The sequence below is a fragment of the Lithobates pipiens genome, unplaced genomic scaffold, assembly GCF_037356315.1.
Source record: "Lithobates pipiens isolate NorthernLeopardFrog02 unplaced genomic scaffold, aLitPip1_a1.2 Scaffold_22, whole genome shotgun sequence".
NCBI lineage: Eukaryota > Metazoa > Chordata > Amphibia > Anura > Ranidae > Lithobates > Lithobates pipiens.
In genome coordinates, this window is record NW_027507784.1 from 172,997,120 (window position 1) to 173,017,416 (window position 20,297).

Sequence of the window (20,297 nt, forward strand, 5' to 3'; positions counted from 1 at the left end):
AGGGGCAGGCTGAGAGGTGGTTGATGCCACGCCACCTTAAGCCAGGAATGGTGGTATGCGACAATGGCACCAACCTCCTCTCTGCCCTCTGACAGGGACAAATGACCCATGTGCATTGTTTGGCTAACGTCCTTAACTTGGTGGTGCAGCGGTTCTTGGTCAGGTACCCGGGCTTACAGGATGTCCTGAGGCATGCCAGGAAAGTCTGTGTGCATTTCCGACGGTCATATAATGCCAGTGCTCAGCTGGCTGACCTCCAAAAGGAATTTAACCTGCCCAAGAACCACCTAATCTGTGACATGCCCACCAGATGGAACTCAATGTTGACCATGCTGCAGCAGCTGCACATGCAGCAGAGGGCCATCAATGAGTACCTGTGCGACTATGGCACCAGGACAGGGTCAGGGGAGCTTGGTTTTTCCCCCCACGCCAGTGGGCCATGATCAGGGATGCATGCACTGTCCTGTCACCATTTGAGGAGGCCATGAGGATGGTGAGCAGTGACAGTGCATGCATCAGTGACACCGTCCCTCTTGTCCCCCTGTTGGAGCACACGCTGCGTGGAATAATGGACAGGGCACTTGAGGCAGAACAGAGGCAGGAAGAGGAGGACTTCCTTACCGCTCAAGGCCTCCTTTATCCAGACAGTGTTTCTGCTGGCCTGCCGATCACACAGGAAGAGGACGAGGAGGAGAAAGAGGATTGTGTCGGCATGGAGGTGGAGCCTAGCACTCAGCATCAGCAGCGGACTTTAAGGGATCATTTACAGTCCCAAGAAACCCATGGACTTGTACGTGGCTGGGAGAAGGTGGCTGCGGATCATGTCGTCCTTAGTGACCCAGAAGACTCCAGACCGAATGCCTCAGCTAACCTACGCCCCTGGGCTTGAGTCACTTTCAGGCCCTACCTTCTATACATTACCGTATTTATAGGCGTATAACACGCGCGGGTGTATAACACGCACCACAAGTTTAGGAGGGAATTTTAAGGAAAAAAACTTTTAGGAGGGAAGTTTAAGGAAAAAACTTACATTTAAATGCCCATCAATGCAGCCTTATCAGTGTCCATCTGCAGCCTTGCCCATCCATCTAAAGAAAAATATATAAGCTGCGCTAAATTCCTCATACATCAAAATGTGTGTAAATAAATGAAGTGACAATAGATTATGTGCTATTACCAGCCTCTAAACATTAGTTAATAAAAATCCAATTATAAGTGATAAATACATATGAATAATGCAATCTTAAACCATGCAAACTGCCTATCCCTTACAGTATGGGACCAGGCCGCACACCCCTATATGAAATAATACAAACTCTAGAAACACCCAGTGTATAAATCAAAAAGTCTATATGTGTTTGTCAAAGAAGTCCTTGTATAATAAAACAGAACGTGAATAAAGTCCTCCACAGATGAACCGTACTGGATCCACCACCGTATGCGATTAAGTAGTGTTTGATCCGCCACCAAATAATTCAATTTGCCGCTTACCAGAAAATCATGACCCCCCACTACAGAGGGTCACAGAAGGCATATGAATATATAGTCGTCTCCCAATCCAAAGAGGTCCTCGATACTTACACCACCACTTCAATATGAGGATTGTAGAAAATGCTGACAAAAAATTCTTCTCATAAATTTAGAGGGACTCAGGGTAGCAAAACCATGGAAGAGAAATAGAACTCCAGATAGTGTAAAACCTTTTATTACTAAAAACCAAAAAATAAAATTGCACTTACAGTGTATACAGAAATCATCAGCCTTGAGTCCGTTGCGCCGGCCGGACGCATACGGACAGACCCGTTCTCCTGGAACTGTTCCAAAACACGAGGTGACGTTAACGTATCACTCTTGCCCATCCATCTGCATCCTTGTCCAGTGTCATTGCAGCCATGTCAATGTCATTTGCAACCTTGTCAGTGTAGCCTTGTCATTTGCAGCCTTGTCATTTGTAGCCTTGTAATTGCAGTCTTGTAATTGCAGTCTTAAAAATGGCACCAGCGAGATACAGAGTCCTGTGTATCTCGGTGGCTCTCGGGTGCTCTCATCGTTTCTCTTGGGTCCTCTCGGCAGCTCTCGCAGTCCTGAGCAGAGCCAAGAGTAGCTGAGTGTACTCGGCTCGGCTCACAGTCATGCCCAGTCCCTGTGTTATGTCCATCATAGGGCAGGGACTGGGCATGACTGTGAGCGGAGCCGAGCTGAGTATACTCGGCTATGTATCTCGGTGGGGCCCATGGGCTTGAGCCCAGTCAAGCCCAATGGTAAAAAAAACTAGAAAAAAATATATAAGCTGCGCTAAACCATAAGTGTACCACAGGGCTAGAGCCTACTGTGCATATACTTCACAAAAATTGTGACAATATCATATAGACTTTGTCTTACCCCTATCATATGGGTAATAAAGAAATACAAAATTAATCGTGAACAGTGATCCAACAATAAACAGTGTAATAAACACCCAGTGTACTAATTAAAAACCATATATAAATGTAGCAATAAATATGGAAAAAGTCTTTTCAAATCAAATTGAATAAAAATTAAGAAATGAAGTCCTCCACAAGTGAATAGTGCTTGATCCACCACCATATGTCTAGATTTACTTCTTACCACAGATTCATGACCCCCCACTACAGAGGGTCATAGAAAGCATGTAGATATACAATTATCCCCCACTCCGAAATGGATCCTTGTTGCTCTCCTCACACCACTACTTCCATAAATAGGTTACTGGATGCACTTCCTCAATACATCTCCCGTGTGCTTAAAAAAACTTGAGGGTGTACGCCAATTGCATGGAAGAGAAATGAAGCTCCAATAGTATAAAACCCTTCTGTAATTATGTGATACAGTTAAGCCGCAGCTGAACTGGGTCCCTTTTGTGAACAATTAGTATATAATTTGTTGCTCACCTTAGCGCAGTTTCTTTTGCTATTTTACGAAGCCCAATGGTAAGTCCGGCCCTGCCTACGCGCATGGCCTCACTGATCCTGCAAAGCCTGGCTGGCAACCCTCCTTGATCCACGTTACAAGGGTAAGGTCGCGGACCTTATCTTGCCATCGCAGAGGGAGCAGGGGATGAAACATCTTTGGGGGGGCTTGCAGAAAGGTCTGTGCAATGCGTTCCCAGAGACTTGAAAGTTACAAATTCTTGGTCCTGTACAACGTGTTGCTGAGGTTTCGGTCAGTCACAGAAGGAGCGGTGGAGAAGGTGGCCATCTGACCGCTGTGTTCAGACAATTTTTTAGTCCGCAGCCCCAAGGTATGATTGGTTTCAGCAACCATCGCCAGCGTCTGATTTACATGGTGCAGGAATACCTAGGGGCAAGATCAGACTCTGGGTTACTGGGTCTTGAGGATGGATCATTGGCCAGAGCTTGCACAGTATGCAATTGAGCTACTGGCCTGTCCTGCATCCAGAGTTCTTTCGGAATGCACATTCAGTGCTGCTGGAGGCTTTGTAACTGATCACAGGATGCGCCTGTCCACCGACTCGGTTGATCGACTGACCTTCATAAAAATGAATCAATCTTGGATTACCACCAGCTACCAAGCACCTGATGCTGAGTTAACTGAATAATTACAATTTTTGATGTAATATTTTGCAGGAGGGTTTGTTGCTGCGCTCAACTACAATATCTGTGAGGGTTTGCAGTGTTGTGGCACCAGCACCAGTGCCTAAGGCCCAATTTCTCAGCCCCTGTGTAACAGGGGCATGTAATTAAAATTTTTGATGCATTACTTTGCAGCAGGGCTCATTCCTGTGCTCCAACTAGAGTATCTGTGAGAGGTTGCAGTGTTGTGGCACCACCACCACCACCAAATTCCCATTTTTTTCTGCCCCTGTTCAACAGGTGCATGTAATTACAATTCTTGATATAATATTTCACAGCAGGGCCCAACGCCCACCAAGAGTAACTGTGAGGACTTACAGTGTTGTGGCAACACCAACACCTTAGGCCCAAATTTCTGCAGATCATATAGGGCAGGCCCCTACTTTCAAACATCCAACTTATAAATGACTCCTACTTGCAAATGGAAGGAGACAACAGGACGTGAGTTTAAATCTACCCCTTGGAAGGGAAATTCTCTCCTGTTATGCCCTGTACACACGATAGGATTTTCCGACAACAAAATCCATGTTTTTTCTTCCGATGGATGTTGGCTCAAACTTGTCTTGCATACACACAGTCACACAAAGTTGGTCATAAATTCTGAACGTCAAGAACGCAGTGACATACAACACGTACGACGAGCCGAGAAAAATTAAGTTCAATAGCCAGTGCTGCTCATCTGCTTGATTCCGAGCATGCGTGGCACTTTGTGCGTCTGAATTGTGTACACACGATCGGAATTTCCGACAACGGATTTTGCTGTCAGAAAATTTGAGAGCAAGATCTCAAATTTTGTGTGATGGAAATTCCTATGTAAAATGTGTGATGGTACCTACACACGGTCGGAATTTCCGACAACAAGGTCCTATCACACATTTTTCATGGGAAAATCCTATCGTGTGTACAAGGCATAAGAGTTGATATGGGAAAAACATGTCTCCTCTCCACTGATGCTTTATCACCAATCCTTGTTTCACTAAAAACCCCAAATTTTCAAAAAACATTTGCCATTGGGACAGAAAGTGAGGTGAAATCTTCTGAAGAGGTACACAGACAGCAAAACAAATGTTACATGGGATGATAACCCTTCCCTATGTTTTCCAAAAAGCTTAAAAATAGATTTTTTGTCTGGAGCTACACTTTAAAAATGTACCAGTTCAAAATTACAAACAGATTCTACTTAACAACAAACCTACAGTCGCTGTTTTGTCTGCACCACCTGTATACTGCTGTTCAGAGTATATAGGGCATGGAGGCCCCACACCTTTCCTTTTTTTAATTTGGGTGCGGGGTTCCCCTTAATATCCATACAAGACCCAAAGGGCCTGGTAATGGACTGGGGGGGAGGGTACCCATGCCGTTTGTCTCTCTAATTTTCATCCATATTGCCGGGACCAGATATTACATTAAAGCCGCAAGCAGTTTTAAATGGCTTTTATTCCTTAAAAATTTTCATTTTGTGCAAGGACTGTTCTAAGCACGGGAAACATGCACCGCTTTACAGGCATACTATAGACACCCGCCAGGTATGATATTTAACCAATTAAGGACCAGGCCTCTTTTTCAGATTTGGTGTTTACATGTTTAAAACAGGTTTTTTTGCTAGAAAATTACTTAGAACACCCAAACATTTTAAATAGTTTTTTTCTAACACCCTAGAGAATAAAATGGCGGTCATTGAAATACTTTTTTTCACACCGTATTTGCGCAGTGGTCTTACAAGCGCACTTCTTTTGGAAAAAATTCACTTTTTTGAATAAAAAAATAAGACAACAGTAAAATTAGCCCAATTTTTTTATATTGTGAAAGATAATGATACGCCGAGTAAATTGATACCCAACATGTCATACTTCAAAATTGTACCCGCTCGTGGAATGGCGTCAAACTTTTAGCCTCAAAAATCTCCATAAGCGACATTTAAAAAATTCTACAGGTTGCATTTTTTGCGTTACAGAGGAGGTCTAGGGCTAGAATCATTGCTCTCGCTCTACCGATCGCGGCGATACCTCACATGTGTGGTTTGACCACCGTTTTCATATGCGCTCGCTTCTGTGCATAAGCTCGTTGTGACGGGGTGTTTTTAAAAACCTTTTTTTTTTTCTTATTTATTTTAATTGATTTTATTTATTTTTACACTGTTTTAAAAAAAAAAAAAATGGATCACTTTTATTCCTATTACAAGGAATGTAAACATCCCTTGCAATAGAAAAAAGCATGACAGGTCCTCTTAAATATGAGATCTGGGGTCAAAAAGTCCTCAGATCTCATATTTGGACTAAAATGCAAAAAAAAAAAAGAAAAAAAAAGAAAAAATGACATTTAAAAAAATATACCTTTAAGAGGTATGGGCAGAAGTGACGTTTTGACGTCGCTTCCGCCCTCCTATGGTATAGAGATGAGTGGGGGCCATCTTAGCCTCACTCGTCTCCATACCCAGCCATCGACAGGACCCGATCGCCTCCGCCACTACCGACGGCTCCGGTAAGCGGTGGAAGGTGCGGGAGGGCGGCGGGAGGGGGGGTGGCACCTCTCCCGCCACCGATAGCGGTGATCTTGCGGCGAATCCACTGCAGAGACCACTGTTATTGTACAGACGACCGGCGCCTGAAGAGATGGATATCTCAGTTGTGGCAGCAGCTGCTGCCGTTACCGAGATATCCCTCTTCAAAAATAGGACGTACATCGGCGTTAAGTGGTTAAAGGAATATTTAACTTTTTTTTCACGTTAATCATCATTAAAATCACTGCTCCCGAAAAAACGTTAGTTTTTAAAACTTTTTTTGCACTGATACATGTCCCCTGGGGCAGGACCCGGGTCCCCAAACTCTTTTTAGGACAATAACTTGAATATTAGCCTTTAAAATTAGCTAAATCCATTGCCGTTAAGGAGACTGCTTTGAAGCTATTTACAAGATGGTACTATACCCTAATCAAACTCCACACCATCTTCCCTACTTCCTCCCCATCATGCTTTAGAGAGTGCCATTCCACTGGATCATTCTCATACATCTTTTGGAATTGTGATAAGATCACTCATATCTGACAACATTTAGAGAAGTTTGCCTCCAAAATCTCAGATAAAAATATTATTTTAACCTTACACAACTACCTCCTCTTCTCTCCCATTATAGGTCTTTCTACCCACAATATGAGATTAATCCACACTATATGTGTAGCAATCCATTGGCTAATTGCAATTCACTGGAAAACACCAACCGTCCCATCAGTACATCTCAAAACGAGAATTAGTAATATTAATTTAATGGAAAAAATATTTCATTCTGTTCAGAACACAACCCATATATATATTTTAAAAAAAATGGGATCCCTGGTTTGAGCATAGCAACGAGTTCTTTAAATCAGAACAACACACCCCTACATAGCTTGTTGTTCAAAGTAGGCCACCAACCGCTATAACAAAGATTATAATCCCATTCTTCACTTTTTTTATTTAATGAAATTTATTTCTACTACATATGTATGTTATATAGTCCAATTGTATTCCTGATTCTCTGTGATTTTCATTTTACTTATGCCATGTTGGTTTTGTACCACCTTTTGTACCCATTAAAAAAGTTTGTAAACAAAAAAAAAAAAAAATTAGCACTTTTGATTTTGAACGTTCGAGTCCCATAGACTTTAACAGGGTTCTAAAGTTTGCACAAACTTTCGGTCCGTTCACAGGTTCTGGTGCGAACCGAAACGGTGGTTGTTCGGCTCATCCCTAGTCACCACTCTCTGTTCTGCCTCTCCAGCACTCACCTGAGCATTGGGCTGTACAGGGGGCAGGAGCAGTTTGCTTAAGCTTTCAGTAGCATGCTGAGAGGCTGAGCCACGAGTAACATCAGCCAATAATGGGCTTTAGCCTGCTGTCAGCTGAATACAGATCACCGAAATGCAAAATTAACCCACAGGAGAAGTTCACCAAGAGCTTTGGCCCTACTTCTCCTTTAAATATCCGGGACTGTTAATTCTGATTTGTTCAATTACAAAACAATGTGATCAAAGAATGTTAGCAGCCATCATATATGCATTCTGTTTTTTGTTTTTGTTTTTGAGAGACTGGTTTACCATATGTCTTAACTGCATCTGTATCTGCAGAAGTGTTTAGTACTTAGGATGTAGCTGAGACCATTACCTTTTTGGAAAACTGCTGCAGTATTATCACAATTTACTGTATTATACTGTAGGTTGTTGCACCTATTTTTGTATTTACACTATAACATGCTAACACAATCAACTCCTGCTTTGTTTACAATTGTGTGGTCTTTTATGAATGATTCTGCACCAACTGGCACATCTTATTAATTACTTTATCGGTGCACAGATAACAAATTGCTGAATTTACCTGAAATCCTAATGTTTGCTATTCAGGCTCCTGCTCTCTATCTATGTAGCAACAGGCAGACAGGGCAGGGGCAGGCACTGAAAAAAATTTACACTTTCAGGAAGTGGTGCGATTCCTAATAAAGTTGCACACGTTACAACATTGAAAGAAAAGGGTTTATTTTTATTTATTTTTTATGCTGGGAAACATTCGTTTGATTATTATCTTCTCCACTACTGCAAAGTTTTCATTTAAAAAGTGAGGTCTGGTGACAGTCTCTTTATGATGCGAACTCAAGTATTAACATTTTTACAAAAAGTGCGCTGAATATCATCATACAATGCATGCAAGTCAATTTAACATATACAAGGCAATTAGTTAAATAAATGAAAACTGAAATACCTTTTCCACAGCAGAGGGTGAATAAAGAGTCTTTTTCTTACGTCTGATCTTGTTTGAATGTTTTAAGTTGGATACCAGATGTGATATGCTTTTAGGCTGTGAGCTAAAGCTATCTTCATCCTGGCTAATATTACCCTCTGTTGATGACATGAAGTTTTTTATCCTTTTCAAATGTAATGTTCTGGATTTTGTATCTGATGAAAGAAAGAAAAACAAAATTGTATGCTTACATTTTAACCATCAGCTTGACTCGGGCCTTGTTTACAATGTGATGTACAGCACAAGTTGCAGATATCTGCTCAGTTCAAGGGGAAAAGGCATGATCGGAACAGCTCAATACATGCTAGCACGCAATAAAGCATCTACAGTACTTACCTTAAAGCTGCATTCTGCTATCACAGACTATTCGGGTCCATTGGCTTTCAGAGCTCTACCCTGTTGGAACTTGACTCACAGTCACACAGGAGTAGGATCTACTTCTGCAATCAGCTCTTGTGTGAGCAAGGCTTGATTTGCAACCACTATATTTTCATTTTGTAAATGCTAAATTTACAAACTGGAGTGGAACTGTCCATTTTATGCATTGTTCTATGTAAATTTATTTGGACATGTGTGTGTCCAAAAAATATGACAAAAATATATTTAGAGATATATTAACCCCAAGTGTATTTTATTAATACTATTAAGACCTCATTCACACAGGCATACTGTTACCTACACATGTGCTAAAGGCTGTCTTTAGCTGCATGGGAGGCACAGGCATCCCACACAGCAATGTGTACTGGACTGATGCTGCAGCTGTCCCCTAGCAGCTCTAAGCTCAAGAACTGAGCGATAACATGACTGCTGCTCGGTCAGTTCTCAATCTGCTCTGAGCAGAGAGCGGTGACTATCAGTCACTGCTCTTTGCTCTGCTTCTCCAGCACTCACTTTAGCACCAGACTGGAGAGGGGGTGGGCACAGCCTATTTTGATAATATCATTGGGATCCTTCCATAGTTTAGAGCAGCTCTGTGACTTCAGCCAACCAGAATCGGCTGATTCTGGTTCACAGGACTGCAAAAGTAAGTGATCTTGCGTGACCCAGAAGAAAAGCATGACAAATAAAGCTTTGGCCATACTTCTCTTTTAATGGGTAAGGTTTATTTGGTCTCTAGAAAAAGATTTCTGCTTCACTGGCAGAAACTGCAATCTTTTTAATAGTTCCATGATGTTTATTTGAAGCCAAAAAAGAGTGGAAGGATTAGAACCCCTGCCTAATTTTTACTGCAATCCATGTTAGAAATATTTTTACTTACTTCCTCTTTAGGTGACAATGATTTTACCACACAGAAGGTGAGAGAAAATCTGGAACGCAGATAGAAATATAAATGTCACCCAGATGCTCCACACTATGAGGTCTTCAGTGAGTAATAGCTGCCTATGCACCATATTTATACCCTGATAATATAGAGTATAACTAGAAATAAATATCAAATGTTGATGTGGCACTGTATATATTACAATATTCCTCCCCTCTGTGTGAAATATAAAAAACATTACAAAAAAGTGCTAATTCATATAAATACTTATGTCATGTAACATGTTACTACCTACTAAAAGAATCCCTTATTCAAAACATCACAGTAAATATACCATCTCAGTAAAGGGCAACAAAAACATCCGTGTAATAAAGTGCAATAATACCAAAAAATCACTGTGCTATCAATGTGCAATATAAAGTCTCTGTGAAAGTAAAAGTGCTTCAATAAAGTGCATATATATTCACAATGTCTTCAGTTTCTAGATGTAACCTCATGTGCTTCCCTCTTGCACACTCCACTCACCAGAGCTCCTTAAACCCTTATCTGTAGTGAGCAAGTTAATAGCGCTTTAAGATGCAACTCTCCACAAGATGCACCCCTGGGCTTGCTGACCAGGACTTTTATCTCCAACCTTTCCAGAACTCTCCTCCAGTGCACATGTATAAAAAAGAAAACCAGGAGGCAGCTTCCGATAGTGTAAAACTGTTTTTATTTTTGGTTAAGAATAATTAAAATCTACGTACATCATCACTTGGCTTGTCTGTCACAAACTATAACACACATAGGAACTTCCTGGAATGCTCCTATGTTCCAAAGAGCAGAAATATGAAAGCATCATAATGACGTCATCAATTTGCACAGAGACTTTATATTGCACATTAATAGCACTTACATATACATGTGACCAGGGTTCTAGTCTTCCCCTACTTTTGAGGGTTTTGCCCACTTCTTGTCTAGTAATATGCTATCGGTAGGACAGGAACTGAGGGGAAATCTCAGCAACCAAGAATAGCAGTGTAGCGCCAGCTCCTGACAAGCATGTGCTATATGTTTTTGAAAATTAATATTCCTGAAACCACAGTTGGGTTTTAGGGCTAATTTTGCTAAATTATGGTTTCAGTATCAGTCTGGCTGGATTTCACTGAGTTCTCCTTAACCGCCGGTGTAGCTGTCACCGCCGGTAAGTGGTAGAATGCAGTTCAGCTGGGTGTACTGAGTGCCACGTTTTCTCTGAACCAGCCCAGTGGGAGTGTTTTCTTGCTGTGCACTGTGAAAGGTGGTATTTAAGGTACTGATATCACTTGCTTCGGGGGTTCCGGTCCAGAAGATATTTTCTGTTTGGTCCTGGTCCTCCTGAGCAGCCCCCATGGCCCTCCTGGCCTGGGGTGCAGATCCATGCAATTCCAAGTCTCGGGGTTGGATAGCACGAGGCAAAGTAACTGCAGGGACATGCCTGACTGGATATCGAGGCCTGAGGATTCAAAGGTGGTCTGGTGCCATCTCGTCTAAGGAGAGGCCCAGCAACTGGAGAAGTATCCAGGGGAGGAGTCTTGAGGAGAAGGCCATGCACAAGGCTAGATTCTCTATAGGAGCCTGGAGGCTCACATTCATACGGTATCGCTGGACCGGCTGAGAGATACTGGTACCGTATGATAGTTCTCTAAATTTGTCTATGACCCTCAGTTATGCTCAAGTCTGTGGCAGAGACTTTTCTCAAGTAATTCACATTCAAATCTGTGGCAGAGACTTTTCTCAAGTAATTCACATCCAAGTCTGTGGCAGAGACTTTTCTCAAGTAATTCACATTTACAGTACAGACCAAAAGTTTGGACACACCTTCTCATTCAAAGCGTTTTCTTTATTTTCATGACTATGAAAATTGTAGATTCACACTGAAGGCATCAAAACTATGAATTAACACATGTGGAATTATATACTGAACAAAAAAGTGTGAAACAACTGAAAATATGTCTTATATTCTAGGGTCTTCAAAGTAGCCACCTTTTGCTTTGATTACTGCTCCGCACACTCTTGGCATTCTGTTGATGAGCTTCAAGAGGTAGTCACCCGAAATGGTTTTCATTTCACAAGTGTGCCCTGTCAGGTTTAATAAGTGGGATTTCACGCTTTATAAATGGGGTTGGGACCATTAGTTGTGTTGTGCAGGAGGTGGATACAGTACACAGCTGATAGTCCTACTGAATAGACTGTTAGAATTTGTATTATGGCAAGAAAAAAGCAGCTAAGTAAAGAAAAACGAGTGGCCATCATTACTTTATTTTTAAACAATATAGTTTATTGAACAATTGACAGCTTGACACATAACAGGAAAAGAACAAGTATATCCATATACATTCAGCCCACAGGGCATAGAAAAAAAAAAAAAAAAAAAGAAAAACATGTTGTTCTATTACATAAATCCGCTATAGAGTACCTCACAGTTCAGTGTTGAGAGCTGATACATAGGAAAGACAAGCCATAGGGAGGTCTCATAGAAGCGAGAACCAAAGAATGAAACATCAATGTCAAAGTCAAAAACCCCCTGAAGCCCGTGCAATATGATATTTCCATTTGTGGGGGTAGAAATTTTTGAAGTGTCTAAAAAGGGTTGGGGGAGGGTAGTAAGGAGCAAGACAAGAAGGTAGGGGAAAGAGGGGGGGATTGGGGGGGGGGGCAGTTAATGGGGCGCTAATTCCATAGGCCCCAAACCCGAAGGGTGGACAGAGATATCAATTTACATAGTCGTAGATCATAATAACCAGCTTCGGTAAAATCACAGTAGACAGAGATATAGTTAGTCGAGCCAATTGTCACAAATCATCCAGTACAAAGTTTTGCATAACCATCTGTAAGTTTAAAAATAAACCAGGGTCTCCACAGTTTGTGAAATTTGGCAGTCTTTTCTGAGGCCATCGCCACAGTTTCTTCCAGTTTATATAGGGAGTCTACTTCTAAGAGCCATTCCCGCAGTGAAGGGGGGTGGGGCGATTTCCAGTGTCGAGGAATAATTGCCTTAGCCGCATTCAGCATGTGGCGCACTACTGATTTTTTGTATCTGCCTAAAGAGTAGCTGGAGATGTGGAGCAGGCAACACTCGGGCGTGAGGTTAATTTTGGTCTCAGTGATTGCCCGAATCTGCGCACAAACCTCGTCCCAGAAACTCCGCAACTGCGGACAATCCCACCATATATGTATCATATCACCCCCTGCCCCTCCACATCTCCAGCAAAGTTCTGACGTGCCTGGATACCATTTGCTAAGTCTGACTGGTGTAAAGTACCAATTTGACAAAACCTTGTATGCCGTTTCTTGGGAACTAGTGCTTATGGAGCATTTGTGTGCTAATATGCATGCATGTTTCCACTGCTCATCAGTGAAGGTTGTGGAGAGGAACCTCTCCCAGTCTCGTTTATGTCTGGTCGAGTGGTCTGTCCTGGTCGCCTGTAACCAACTGTAAATCAGGGAGGTCGCCTTCCGTACCGGTTCTCCCGTGATGCACAGCTGCTCAAACCATGTCTGTTCCCTCAGAACATATGGTCTGTTAGTCGGACAGTGTACAAAGTCGTGTAGTTGTCTGTATTGCCAGTGTGTAAAATGCTTTGCTCGTAAGTCTCTGGAGAGGTCCTGGAAAGACCTAAGCTTGCCTGCCTCAACGCAGTGTGCTATTGTCACAGGTGTCCCATCATCTCTGTGTGGGAACGAAACCGTGGTGTGTCCTGACGCAAAGCCAAGGTTGTGAGCTAGGGGTGTCAGAGGGCCCGGGGCGGAGGCTAGTCCGCATTGGCGTGAAGCCTCTCCAAAGACCTCTAGGGTAGGCCCTATCAGGGGGTGTGAGGACAGTGAGGCCGAGCGAGCCTCTTTGGTGACCCATGGCAGAAACCTCAAGGGAGTCTCTGTCATTCGGCCCTCCAGTCCCACCCAGTCCTTGGACGCAGCGTGGCAATTCCAGTCCAGGATGCGAACCAGGTGCGACGCGTAGTAGTAATATTTGAAGTTCGGTAAATTAATCCCCCCCTTAATCTTCGGCAATGTCAAAGTCGATAAACTAATTCGGGGCTTCTTCCTGGCCCATATAAAGTCTCTTATTAGCGCTGTCAAAAGTGCGAAGAACCGCCTAGGCAGTTTGATGGGCAGAGTGTGGAAGAGGTACAGCACCCTAGGCAAAACCGTCATCTTAACCGCCGCCGCCCTTCCGAACCATGACAGTGGGTGGCGGTGCCAGTCTTGAAGATCTGTACGAAGGTCATTTAAGAGGGGTTGGAAATTTTGCGCATAAAGATTGTCCAGGTCGGGTGTGAGCCAGATCCCCAAGTATTTAAGTCTGTGGTCTACCCACTTAAAGGGGCAGTTAGATTTGGCAGACAGCAGGCGTGTAGGGTTAAGGGAGATATTCAGAGCCTCAGATTTTTCGTAATTAATTTTAAAGTTGGAGATGTATCCAAATAGCTCAAATTCCTTCAAGAGGTTGGGAATTGAAGTGTGGGGTTGGGTTATGACAAATAAAAGGTCATCCGCATAGGCGGCTATTTAAAATTGCGTTTGTCCCAGCGTGAGGCCCTTAATCGATGGGTTGGCATTTATTGTGCGGATGTAGGGTTCCAATGCTAGGATAAATAATATAGGGGATAGAGGGCACCCTTGACGCGTGCCGTTTCGTATAAGTACTGGTTCTGAAAGGGTCCCATTAATTTTGAGCCGAGCCGTCGGGCGTCGATAGAGTGCAGAGATCCAGGCCATCAATTTTGGTTGAAAACCCACCCACCTGCATACCGCCAACATGAAGTCCCATGCCACTCTGTCGAAGGCCTTCTCCGCGTCCGTGGACAGGAGAAGGCCCTCGACAGCATTCCCCTTAATACAATGGAGAAGGTTTATCGCCTTGACCACATTATCCCGCGCCTCCCTCCCCGGCATAAAGCCCGCCTGTGTCGGCCCGATTAGCTCGGGTAACAGAGTGTTCAACCTAGTAGCTATAATTTTTGATAAAAGCTTTATATCTAAGTTGAGCAACGAAATCGGTCGGTAGCTGGAGCAGGAGTTAGGGTCTTTACCAGGTTTGGGGAGCACTGTGATGTGCGCTAAGTTGAAGGAGGACGAGGGCTCCTGGTGTGCTGAGAGGGAATTTAAAGCGCGGAGCAATGGCGTCGTCAATAAGTGTGTGAAGGTCTTATAATAAATAGCAGAAAAGCCATCTGGGCCCGGACTCTTGCCCGTTTTCAAGGATTTAATGGCCCGGATTAATTCCGGTTCCTCAATGGGTTTATCTAGTTCCGTGGCGTCGTCCACTGACAGGCCTGGCATGCCACTGTTACGTAAATATTGGTCTATGATTGCACATCTCGACCCTTCCACCGTCGCTGGTTTATGCGAGGGTGGAATGTTGTAAAGTTTAGAATAAAACCTATGGAATTCCGCCGCAATGCCTTCCGTGTCGTGTATTAGCCTATTTTCCTTGTTTCTGATCTGGATAATAGTGTTGGAAGTCCGTACGCCCCTCAGAGCTCGTGCCAGAAAATTGCCGTTTTTGTTCCCGTGTTCATAAAAGAACCCTCGCCGAAAAAATAATATCCGTTTAGCCTGTAAGTCCAGTTTATCCTGGAGAGCCTTGCGCGCAAGTTGCAGATCGTTGGCCCGAACGACCGCCGTCGATCGTTTGTGTTGAGCTTCCAAATCCCTCACTTTTAGAAATGCTTCTTTCAAGTCCTGTTCCGTCGCTCTTTTCTTTTGCGCTGCCAGGCCTATCAGCTTGCCCCTGAGAACGCACTTGTGTGCCTCCCATATAGTTAAGTGGGAAACATCCTCGGTGGTGTTCTCTCTAAAGTAGTGTTGTATAGTTTCTCTAATCTGGTCTAGGATTGTCGGGTCCGTCAGTAATGTTGGGTTAAGTCTCCAGCCACTCGACTGTGGGCGTGTGGGTTGTAATGTGAGAGTCAAAGATATCGGTGCGTGGTCCGAGATCGATCTCGTCCCTATATGTGCTTCTCTAAGATTGTTCAAGTCCCTTTGTGTCACAAACAGGAAGTCGATGCGGGTATACTTGTCATGTACAGTGGAAAAGTAAGTGTAGTCTCTATCCAGTGGGTGCAAAACTCGCCATGAGTCTGTCAATGTTAGAGAGTTCAGGATAGTTCTAATCTTTTTGAGCTTACGATAAGTGATGGCGGACCTGCCATCAGAAGTATACTGAAGGGGATCCAACGGAACATTGAAATCCCCACCCAGGATTATACACCCTGCGGCAAATCCAGCGAGTTCATCAATCATGGTTTGGCAAAAACTCACATGTGCTGTATTTGGAAAATAAGCGCATGCCAATGTAATAGGGAGCTTCCCGACTGTGCCCTTGAGGAATAGGTACCGTCCCCCCGGGTCCGCCAACTGCTGTGTGAGCTTGAATCCGGAATCTCTCCCCAGCAGTATCGAGACCCCTTTAGTCTTCGAGTCAGGGTTAGCCGCATGAAAGGCTTTAGGGAAAAATTTGTCGGTCATTTTAGGAATGGAATCAGCCCTAAAATGGGTTTCTTGTAGAAACACGAAGGACGGCCTCCCCTTCCTCAAGTGGCAGAGTAGTTGCATTCTTTTGTGCGGGATATTGAGACCGCGCACGTTGTGTGAGACCACAGTAGGGTTTTGGCCCAGAGCAGTGTAAATCATTGTGCGATAAGGAGGGGGGGGGGAGGGGAAGGAAGAGGGGATAGAACAGAATAGGAACAGGTAGAGGGTGGGTTCGGGGAAGGCCAAGAGAGGCAAGAGGGATTGAGGGGAAAGAGAGGGGGGAGGGAGGGAAGGAGAGGGAGGGAGAGAGGGAAAGGAGTGGAGAGGAAGAGGGGTAGAGAAGCCCACTAACTGACACTAAGAGAGTGGGTCAAGAATATTCAGTTAACAACCTCCAGGGGGTGACCCCCAGAGGCAAAATCTAGAAGTGGGGCCGTGGATTAGCCCCCCCAACGGCAATCCCCAGGGTAAATGAGAACCCCAAAGAAGCCGCCCAGGGCACCACTCCACGATACCCCTTGTGGGGGAAGTGGGAGAGCACTCAAAGCAATGTCAACAGACAGAAACCCAGTCAACCCAGAATAAATAATCCGTCTGCAATTGCCAATCACTCCCCGCACCCCCCCAGCCCCTTAATATGAAGGCTCAATTAAACTTGTGCATAATAAGATTAACAACCGTAACCAACCCCCGTAGTGGGGGTAAAAAGATAAACCTTATACCATAGTGTTAGTACTTATCTAGAATATAGCAATCCGGCCACAACTACAGGCCAACCATTGTCCTCCTGTGGCAAGGAAATAGGTAGAGAAAAACATAACAATCGGTCGGATGGACCGTCCGGTCTGCAGCAAGAGCGAGTACCGAAGAAACAGGTAGATACCGTAACAAAGAAGGAAGCGTAGCAACCGATCGGATGGTCCGTCCGATCTACCGTAGAAGCGTGTCCATGCGAGTTCCGAAGAAACAGGTAGGTACCGCAACAACTTAAAAGTACAAACTGGGTACGAAGTGAACCAACAAACGGTGTGCGATAGAACAAAATGTGGGAGGCCGTTCGGACCGCGATTCCAGTCCGGGCACATCCGCCGGCGAGATCTGAAGGTTAATATGAGGGATCCGCTAACCGACCTTTCATCCCTCCTGAGGTGGATTCAACTGTAAGGCCCTCGGAGCGGAGGAACGTCTGGGTGTGGTGCTCCGGCCCGGCGTTGGTAGCCTCTGGAACTTCCCCTTCTTGTGTGGGGGCTTAGAGGGCGTGGAGTTGTGAGAACCCGGAGAAGGCTGATTTGCTGGGACATAGTGAAAGTCCTTATACCAATCTGGGAGATCAATCTGAGGGATTTGGACCGCTTGGCAAAAATCCGGTAAGTCATCCGGTGTGCGTAAGAACAGCTGCCTGCCCATGAAAGTTACATGTAGGGCAAAAGGAAACTTCCATTTGTATGGGATATTTTGCCTGCGTAGGGCTTCCAGCAGGGGGCATAACGCGCGCCTGTTGCTCAGAGTTATGGGCGAGAGGTCTTGAAAAATGGAAAGTTCAGTCTCATTAAACGTAATATGTTCAGCACGCCTTGCTTTGGCCATAATGTCCTCCTTTAGCTTAAAGTCAGAGAGACAGCATATTACATCCCTCGGTGGTGCTGTATCCGCGGGACGTGCTCTCAAGGCACGATGGGCCCGAACAAAATCTATTGGCGTATCAGTTTGTCTTTCTAGGAGATCGTTGAATACATATTGTAAGGCGGAGGGGATGTTATCGGGCTCCACCGATTCCGGTATGCCTCTCACCCTAACATTGTTCCTCCTCCCCCTGTTATCCAAGTCCTCTAATTGCCTGTTCATCGCAATGAGATGGGCTGTGTGGGAATCTGAGATTCTTTCCAGGCGCGTGATGGCTTTGTCCCGTTTGGAGCCAGCCCTCCCCACCCCCTCCAGCTTCTCTGATATGGAGAGAATGTCTGCCTTCAGCTCAGTAATAGCGGATGAAAAAGTGCCCTTAATGTCCGCTGCTATTTTCATCATGTCAGTCAGTGTGAGGGGGTGCTCGGCTTGCGCTTCCCTTACCTCCTCCTCATAAGCGGATTGCGAATCGTCACTGAGCTCGTCTTCTCCACGAGGCAGCGCCATCTTGGGTAAGGCCTTAGTGCGGCGGGGTTGTGATTTGAAGATGTCCGGGATGCTCCTGGCTCCGGAGGATGGTGTGGGACGGCTCAAGCGGCTGCCTGAGTTGTGGCGGGTGGGCCTGCTCATGTTCGCCGGTTGCTACGGTAGTAATCGTGCTGTCGGGGCTGAGGGTGTAGCGGAGCTCACCTAGTCTGCTGCCATCCGCTCCGAGCTCCAAGCCACGCCCCTCCGCCATCATTACTTTAAGACATGAAGGTCAGTCAGTCCGAACAATTGGGAAAACTTTGAAAGTGTCCCCAAGTGCAGTGGCAAAAACCATCAAGCACTACAAAGAAACTGGCTGACATGAGGACCGCCCCAGGAAAGGAAGACCAAGAGTCACCTCTGCTGCGGACGATAAGTTCATCCGAGTCACCAGCCTCAGAAATCGCAGGTTAACAGCAGCTCAGATTAGAAAACAGGTCAATGCCACACAGAGTTCTAGCAGCAGACACATCTCTAGAACAACTGTTAAGAGGAGACTGTGTGAATCAGGCTAGGAAACCACTGCTGAGGACAGGCAACAAGCAGAAGAGACTTGTTTGGGCTAAAGAACACAAGGAATGGACATTAGACCAGTGGAAATCTGTGCTTTGGTCTGATGAGTCCAAGTTTGAGATGTTTGGTTCCAACCACCGTGTCTTTGTGCGACGCAGAAGAGGTGAACGGATGGACTCTACATGCCTGGTTCCCACCGTGAAGCATGGAGGAGGAGGTGTGATGGTGTGGGGGTGCTTTGCTGGTGACACTGTTGGGGATTTATTCAAAATTGAAGGCATACTGAACCAGCATGGCTACCACAGCATCTTGCAGCGGCATGCTATTCTATCTGGTTTGCGTTTAGTTGGACCATCATTTATTTTTCAACAGGACAATGAGCCCAAACACACCTCCAGGCTGTGTAAGGGCTATTTGACCAAGAAGGAGAGTGATGGGGTGCTGCGCCAGATGACCTGGCCTCCACAGTCACCGGACCTGAACCCAATCAAGATGGTTTGGGGTGAGCTGGACCGCAGAGTGAAGGCAAAAGGGCCAACAAGTGCTAAGCATCTCTGGGAACTCCTTCAAGACTGTTGGAAAGCCATTTCGGGTGAATACCTCTTGAAGCTCATCAACAGAATGCCAAGAGTGTGCGGAGCAGTAATCAAAGCAAAAGGTGACTACTTTGAAGAACCTAGAATATAAGACATATTTTCAGTTGTTTCACACTTTTTTGTTCAGTATATAATTCCACATGTGTTAATTCATAGTTTTGATGCCTTCAGTGTGAATCTACAATTTTCATAGTTATGAAAATAAAGAAAACTCTTTGAATGAGAAGGTGTGTCCAAACTTTTGGTCTGTACTGTAAGTCTGTGGCAAAGACTTCGTTTTACTTAACACCCTACCGGCTGCTAGGCCTAGTGAGAGGAGGTCTATCCGGAGGTTGTGAGAATCCAGTTGTGAAACAGTTATTCTCTGGATTTCTTCTATAAGAGACTTTCTATTTTTGCAGTCCAAAAGTACCTGAACTTTCTTCTAAACCCTCTACCTTTCATTAAGAGACTGTTTTATCTTCTAAATAAATAACCCAAAAGAAGATCTAGTGTCAGTTTCTGCATTTCTTTGGGCCATCTACCACGGGAAACCCTAGACAGAGAAGAGGTCAAGAAGGTAACGGTAAGCTCAATAAAACCAGCAGCTCCTTCGGGGGTCAGTGCTACAGCAGTAAAAACCCAAAAGGGATATTAAACTTTCCCCACTCTATCCAAAACTAAAAACTAGTTTTAGCTTGACATTTACAGTCATTTACTCAATATATCATGAGATATTACACTCACTGACTTCTGACACCCTATGTCTCTTTTCTTTACTCTGTTCCAGCACTGCAATCTCCATAGGACTTATCAGCATTCCATACTTTTGGGAGTGTTGGATGCCTGTATCCATGGTGGGAGACACATTCAAGAAGAGCTGAATGCTGAAAAGTGTTACGAAGACTACAGAGCAACAA

General features: G+C 44.5%; 1 protein-coding gene across 1 annotated transcript in view; it reads right to left on the minus strand.

The window, feature by feature from the left end:
• Nucleotides 1-20,297, minus strand: part of TRPM2 (transient receptor potential cation channel subfamily M member 2) — a 406,419-nt gene that overhangs the window by 345,882 nt on the left and 40,240 nt on the right. Inside the window, exon 2 of the mRNA XM_077448652.1 lies at nt 8,341-8,534. Coding sequence (XP_077304778.1) covers nt 8,341-8,490 — 150 coding nt within the window. The 5' untranslated portion in view covers nt 8,491-8,534. The remainder of the gene's footprint in view (nt 1-8,340; nt 8,535-20,297) is intronic.